Source organism: Trypanosoma cruzi, genomic scaffold (assembly GCF_000209065.1).
Source record: "Trypanosoma cruzi strain CL Brener 1047053516351 genomic scaffold, whole genome shotgun sequence".
In the NCBI taxonomy this organism is placed as follows: Eukaryota; Euglenozoa; class Kinetoplastea; order Trypanosomatida; family Trypanosomatidae; genus Trypanosoma; species Trypanosoma cruzi.
This window is the reverse complement of record NW_001849339.1, coordinates 24409-31538: the sequence shown is the minus strand read 5'-3', so window position 1 is coordinate 31538 and position 7130 is coordinate 24409. Positions and strand designations below refer to the sequence as shown.

At 48.8% G+C, this 7130-nt stretch overlaps 4 protein-coding genes across 4 annotated transcripts, besides 9 other annotated features; all 4 read right to left on the bottom strand.

Annotated features, from left to right (window-relative positions):
- Tc00.1047053503677.4 (hypothetical protein, conserved) lies at positions 1-278 on the bottom strand (the record flags this gene model as incomplete). Its single annotated transcript, XM_799920.1, has 1 exon — positions 1-278. A coding segment is annotated over one exon (278 nt), but the record flags the coding sequence as incomplete, so codon positions are not given.
- Positions 1-7130: a sequence feature (heterozygous, Esmeraldo-like haplotype).
- Positions 337-384: a sequence feature (AT_rich).
- Positions 649-679: a microsatellite.
- Tc00.1047053503677.10 (phosphomannose isomerase, putative) lies at positions 787-2013 on the bottom strand (the record flags this gene model as incomplete). The annotated part of the gene is made up of 1 exon (XM_799918.1): positions 787-2013. One exon carries the CDS (start codon positions 2011-2013, stop codon positions 787-789), a length of 1227 nt encoding a protein of 408 aa, XP_805011.1.
- Positions 2064-2087: a microsatellite.
- Positions 2160-2187: a microsatellite.
- Positions 2324-2392: a sequence feature (A-rich).
- On the bottom strand, positions 2516-5068 carry Tc00.1047053503677.20 (PIF1 helicase-like protein, putative; the record flags this gene model as incomplete). The annotated part of the gene is made up of 1 exon (XM_799919.1): positions 2516-5068. The coding sequence occupies one exon, from the start codon at positions 5066-5068 to the stop codon at positions 2516-2518; it is 2553 nt and encodes an 850-aa protein (XP_805012.1).
- Positions 5083-5107: a microsatellite.
- Positions 5132-5167: a sequence feature (AT_rich).
- Positions 5272-5302: a microsatellite.
- Positions 5341-6822, bottom strand: Tc00.1047053503677.29 (hypothetical protein, conserved; the record flags this gene model as incomplete). The annotated part of the gene is made up of 1 exon (XM_799921.1): positions 5341-6822. The coding sequence occupies one exon, from the start codon at positions 6820-6822 to the stop codon at positions 5341-5343; it is 1482 nt and encodes a 493-aa protein (XP_805014.1).

The window sequence follows — 7130 nt, the reverse complement described above, 5'->3', positions numbered from 1 at the left end:
TTAGCCTTGCCATTGCCCATTGCACGCATGAAGGCAACCTGCTCCGGCTCCCACAAGTCCATAGTGCAGCTCTTCACTTTGCTCACGTGAACACCGAGCTGTCGATGCAGTCCGCTACAACGCAGGCAAATAAAAATGCCCAAGTTGGTGCTGGCCCACATCGGGTTCCGCGCCTGGCAGTCCATGCATTCCTGGTTCTCCTCCAGCCGCAGCAGTTCGCACAACATGCGGCGGTGTCTCTCACGCATCTCCTTGGATTGATTTGAGATGGAGGCCATGAATGCGTTTGTCAGCACTTTCCTATAAACGCTGCCAGTCACGCGCCGACAAGAATTGAAAAAAAAAATAATAATAATAATTTCATTTCATAAATAGTTTAAAAAAGAATGAAACTGCCGAAAAAAAAAAAAAACGGCTGACACTCCGTCACCACGCACACGTACCAACACCGCAAAATACCCACAAGCCCCCCTCCCCTCTCTCCCCCCTCCAACAAAAAAAAAAAAGAGGCAATACTCAAAAACGACGCTGTTTTCTGCAGGACGCTCTTCTCCATTCAATGCCATTTACTTTTCCTTGTATCTTTTTGCCGCAATTCTCTTTTGACCATTTTCAGTTCTTCCTGTGGCCTCCCTCGCTTGACATCTGTTTTCTTTTTTTTTTTTTTGTTTTTTTATTTGCGACAACAGGCCAAATAAATTAAAAAAAAAAACGCTTTTTTGCTTCCTTCAATTCCCTCCCGCCTTCAAGATCATTCAGTAACAACGTTCAAGATCCTTTCTGCGCCTACATGTGAGCCTGCTCCGGTAAGGCGTCATTTGTGGAGGCAACAAACAACACGCACCGTCCATTAGCCTCGCACTTCAACGGACCGTGTGGAACGGCAAAGCAGTCGCCTTCCGCCACGTGCGTCCCATTCACAACGCCCTCACCGCCCAAACAGAAGCCCAGTCCAATGTTGGGAAGATTGACACAAGTTTCGCTCGCCTTCTGTGCAACGTGTTCCATGCGGTAGAGGGAAAATTCGGTAAACCTACCCGGCGGAGAATAGCGTTGCACCTCCCATGCTTCTCCCTCGGCAGCGCGATAACGCTCATACTTTGCCCGCTCCAGGCCATTGGTATTATAATGCAACATCTCCAGCAACGTGGGAACGTCTTTCCACTTTGGAGTCAGGCCAGCACGCACAACGTTATCGCTGTTTGCCATGATTTCCACGCCATCCCCGTACAGATATGCGTGCGGCTCACTGTCTGATAAAAACAGACCCTGGCCAGGTTCCATTTGTACATAGTTAAGAAAGTACAACATCCAGCAACCAATATCATCTGGGTATTGAGACATGAGACGCAAAAAAAGACGATCTTCCGTGGAAGCCGCCTCGCCCTTTGCACTGACAGCTGCCGCATGTTCTCGAAGAGCCTTCGTGTGGACTTCGGGGTTTAGGCTGTACAGAACACGCATCATGCCCTCAATAAGATCCCCTTCACTCTCCTTTGCTGAGACAACGGCGACATTCCCGAGAAGCGTCTTCAACGGCTTCGTAGATTCAACAAGACAAAGAATTTCTTGCAGAGGACGAAAACAACAAAGAGCTTCAAATGGTGTGAGTGCCACGATCAGCTCCGGCTTGTGGTTATTGTCCTTGTATTTGCTTGGGTTCTCGCGATGAAGCTTCTCCGCCAATTTCTTATTAGGGTGCGCTTGTATAGAAAGTGCCGTCTGTACCGACAAGACCTTGAGGAGAAACGGCACATTGTTGCGCAGCTCCACGTTGCTTTGATGTTCTGGCGAGAAAAAACTGTTGGCGATACCCGGATCGCGGAGGTACTCCCCCAACAGCTGCCCGGAGAACAGTCGGGAGGGACAATTCATGTGTGTTCCGACCCACAACTCTGCGTACTTACGAGTTCCGTCCGTCTCGTGCTTCATCTTCGCCACAAAACTCTCCGCGGCAACTTTCCCCCAGTCGTAGTGCTGAACGCCGCAGTCCAACTTCACAAGCCCCACCATTTTTTTCCCTTTATTTTTGTTCGCCCTTTGCAGGGATACTGGGAAGCGGCAAAAAAAAAAAAAAAAAAAAAAAACTCACGGCAGTTGCATGCATTGCCACACACAAACACAAAAATAAAATTGACGGATATGTGAGGGCACAACAGAAAAAACAAAATAAAAAAAAAAAAAAAACATCTACAAACAAACAGAAAAAAATAAATTGATGTCCCTTTCAATTCACTCGACGCTTTCACGCAGAAATGAGGAAACAGCAATATTGCACCCCACAGAAGCAGATGAAAAAAACCCTCTTCGGCTCCTCGCGCAGAAAATAAAAAAAAAAATAAAAACAAAAATAAAAACATAAACAAATCAAAAATAAAAATAAGAACAGAAAACCTCCAGCCCCAGACCGAAAAGAAAAAAAGAAAAAAAATTTTATTAAACCAACAGCTCGGCAAAATTAAAAAATAAAGATAAAAAATCGTTCTGGTGTCTGCAGACCATTCAACCATGAGCTCTATTTCTGTTTCGCTCGTCCATAAGGACGCAGCTTCCACTCGGCACAAAACAAAGAAAGATCAGGGGGAAGCGTAGACAAAGTGGTAGCCTCTTTAGAGGGCTGTGATGTTACCTTTCCTTTCTCAGTTCTCTTCCACGCTGCCCACTTCTTCGCTGCCTCGGACACGGAAGGAATGCCGGACGTAAAACGCAGAGCACCTCTGTGAACGGACACCATACGGGGAGAAACATTGATCATTCGAAACTGTGAAAAGCGCTTTACGCGGCTCGCAGCAACGTAAATGAGATGGTCGCAGGGGAAAAATCCGCTTCCGTCAAAAAGAACCGAATGATCAAACGTTAGTCCCTGAACTTTGTGAACAGTGTAGGCGTACGCCGGAGTAAGAGGCATGGCTACGATTCGCACCGCGTAAAATCCCTCACGCTGCTCCCATGGCAACGGAAGGGAGACCCACGGAATGGCCACCTCTTTGGCATCCGAGTCCATTCGCACAACTGGAACAATCGTCCCACCATGACCATCGTTGCAGGCACCTTTTTTCTTCTGCGCCGCAGTATGTCTGTGGCTCGAGTGCCTCTTCAAATGGTTTAAGGCGGCATACTGTCCCGGTGGCAACAGAACCTTCAGGTCCGTCGGAAGAAGATGTTCAACTTGGTGTAGAGGCTGGAAGCCAACAACAGTCCCAAGCGAGCCGTTCACGTAATTTCTGTTGAGATTACGCAGCAACATGACGCGGCATCCCACCTTCAGTCGCTTGTGCTGAAGCACTTGGTCTCGTTGAATAACTTTGGCATATCGGCGCTCCAGAGAAAACAGAAGGAAACGTTTCAAAAAGTCGACCTTTCGCACCTCCCAAAGAATTGTTCCCCAATGTTTCCGGGCTGCTGCAGCTTCTTTGGATTTGGCAAGAAAATTATCGTTAAACGCGGATCGCAGTGCGGCCATCGAACTCGATGCCACACTTCTTGTCGGCCCCAAAAAGCAAACGTATACGGATAAATGATGCGAGTAACGTGAAGAAACGGGTGGTATCAGAATTCGTACAGCGCCGTTTAGCTTGCACTGCGAACAGAATTGGCGTATCAACTCCTCTGCTTGCCGACGCCAGTTCGCAGAGCGCATCGGTTTGTTGCGGAAGTGAACAACGAGCAGGTCGGGATAGGTCCTGCAATCGCCCCTTGTGGAACGCCTCGCAGATGACGTTGCCCCATTGCCACTTGTCACGTGAAACTCGCTCTTAAAGCAACGTTCCTCACCGGTTAATTCAAGCATTTTTGAAGCATTGAACGCCGTCACCGCATGCTTAACTGGAAACAGTCGAATGGCATCAGGGTCCTCAGGGTTATGCACGGCAGAACGTGAAAGTCGGTGAGTCAGAATCCCACGACGCAGTTTGTTCAGATCCTCGAGATACTTCGGATCCTCCCTCTGACGCGCCGGCTCCGAAAGCTGCAGATGAAGCAGGCAATGTTCAAAAGTAGCGCTTTCATAGACCGGACGGTCACAATAAAAACGAAGCAATTGGCGGCGGCGCTTCACAGAAAGAAGAGTAGATTCGCGTTGAAGATGGTGCGACGAAACGCCCAGTGCACAGTTCTCTTCCTGGGAAACGGTGAGCTTCTCCATCTCCGGCGTCACTCCAGTGGGTATGACGCCTTTTTTTTCCACCCCCGCACAAAAGAGACGCTCGGAGTTACCCCTAGACCACAGGCGACCGGGCATAAGCTGCAAAAAATCACCAGAAAGTATGACCTGAATTCCACCAAATGGTTTATTTTGTGATCTACCGGGAGCCATGCGTGCTGCCAAATCCAACGCCTCGATGTAACCAGCATGCAAAAGTGACACCTCATCCACAATGATAACATCCGGCACTGCCAATGACTCGGTATCGTACCAAATGTGAGGTGCAGCACCAGCCGTGGATGCATCCCTCTCATCGTCAGATGTGACAGGAACACCAAATGTACTGTGAAATGTATTCCCACCAATTCCAACTGCGGCTATGCCCGTAGACGCCGTCACCAAAACAGTTAAACCCTTCGCTTCAAGTGATTCGGCTATACAACGCAGTAAAAAGGACTTTCCTGTCCCGGCATCACCGCCAATAAACAAAGAAGCTCCATCCAAGGCAAGCCGTCGTACAATCTGCTTCTCTACAGAAAGCCATTTCTTTTCGGGTTTTTTATTTTCTTCGGCGCAAACCTTCTGCCCACATTCCTTTAATTCATCGTGCTGATGCGGCTTGGGAATCTCCATGAAATCCGGCAGCTCATTCACCAAAGATGAACATCTCGCCGAAGAATTCTTTCCGCCAGAGAATTGAGATTCATACGGTAGTTGTGATGATTGATGTTTATTGTGAATCAAATAAGAAGGACCCTCTCGGCCCACAGCGCGTGCATGCGGTCCACCGTGTCCTTTGCTCTCCTGGGGGGTGTTTTTTAAAATGACTGCTTTTCGGACCCCACGAAGGAAGGGTTCCTGCAGCAAATTCTTCAAGGGAACTGAACTTCTTAGCAGCAACGCTCCCGTGGTTCCAAACAGCATAAATATCTTGAAGCAAAAGAAAAAAAAAAAAAAAAAGAAGCCGTAAATTAAAAAAGCAAAAACAAAAAAATATATATATGAACTTATTAATAATAATAACACACCAAACAAAGGCGTTAACTTCGCATTCGCTCATTTCAATCGGCAAGCGCAGACAGTGCCTAAGAAAAGGCTACTTGACAATATTTGTTCAGCTGAGTGTCTAATAGTAACAATAATAATAATAAAAATAATCTAGCCAAGAAGGATGCATCTCAATAGGTGATCTAATACTACCATTTTGATGCGTCATGCAGTGCAGACGAGGATCGACGAACCGGCAATGGCTTTGAGGATGACTTTCTAGAGACAGACCTCGGTGCGCTTGGTTGACTCTTGTCGCCTTTTTTCTTCACGGAGAAGTGGCCTAATCGAAGGTTTGAGCGGAGGTCAAGAAGTTGCTTGTGTTCATCTGGTGAAAGGTAAATAGAGTGGCACCGTGTTTCGGGTAACGTGCATTCCCCTGTTTCCCCACGAGAGACAATAATGCCACGCAAACGCATCAGTGCAAAGACCTCCGCGCCCGTCAATACATCTAGCACTGTTCGTTGCGGAGTGGATTTGCGTGGAAGTGCGGGCTGAGCAAGTTGACAAGGGCTCCGTTGTCGGGAAGCAACAGAACTGGGACGACGCGGTATTTGGACAGATTTCTTCTGGGAAGAGGGATTTGCGGAGATTTCGCTGCGGAAAGCAGATGTAGAGCGTGAATACACATCCTTCGGCAGCGGTTTGGAGGCAACTCGGTTCTGGCAATGCCCTTTGCCATCCAGAAAAGACTGCGACAACGATGCCACTCCCGGTGAACCTGGCGATGCAAACCGTTGCTTCGCGTTACAAATGACATCGGTCGCTCCCTTTATTTTAGGGGTGGATGCTTCCACATTTTGCTGCTCTTGTTGTTCCCGTTTAGTTTTTTTCAACCCGGTCTGCGTTGTGCTGGGCAACACCTCGTTCGATGCATCGTCGGGCGCACATGTGAGAGCTCCAGAGTGGCTAGTCTGCCACAACTCCTGCGGTTTTGGGGATGGTGACTGCTCGGCACTTCCTGGACTGGAAAGCGGACTCCTGCTTGCAGCCGACTTCCGCAGCTTCTCCCGCAAACGAGCCTGAACGGCCTGAAGTGGATCAAACCCGCCGACCAACCCCGAAGTCGGCCGTGACGTTGGGGCTGCTGCGGCAGGCACATTGGAACGGTGGCCAGCACAAGAAAGAGTCGATGTGGGGACGTGAGAGGAATATAATGGAGCTCTCCCCGCCGATCTCGCAGGCTGCTGCTGGAAAGACGCCGTAGGCGCCCACGCGCTCACGTGGTATTGTGTTGTTGGGGCCGCCGGCGTCGGGTCATAATACGTGTGTCCCTGCAGGCCTATCTGCAAATTCTCCGTTGAAAAGTGCGTCGTCCTCCTACGTTCCTTGCAGCCGTTCGGCTGTGGTGTTTGGTGACTGCCGTCTCTCTGCGCCGCCTCCCGCCTGGCCAACTCCACCAGGCGGTTCATGTCCCCAGTAGATGCGGGCATTGCACTCTTCGCCGTGACGCTCCTATTGAGATCGCGTTCCACCAGCACAGGTGAATTCTGCTTATCGTCCTTTACCGCGTGAACTTCGCAGGGACGAGCGGCGTCTTCATCGAGCTGAAAACTCAGGTTGAGGTTCGCCAGGCGATGGCGCACCTCATTTATTTTGCTCTCCATTTCTGTCAACCGTGTTGAAGACATGAACTTCTCCCTCGTACCTACAAATAAACCGGAAAATAATAATAAGGGAAACAAATCAAGAATATAATAACAACAATAAAAATAAAATGCATGTAAAAGAAATCGTTACAAAGAAGCGGATACATGTGGTTGAAGATTCGATTTTTTGTTGCCGTTCTTATTGCTGACTTTACTTCAATAAACTTTGACGACAAAAACGCCTCCATTGCGGTCTCTGCCCCCCCAGTGAATCCGTATGCCGCCTCACTTACATGCCACACAACGGATCTTAGATTCCAGTTCCCTCACACAGGCAGAAATCGCTTTCC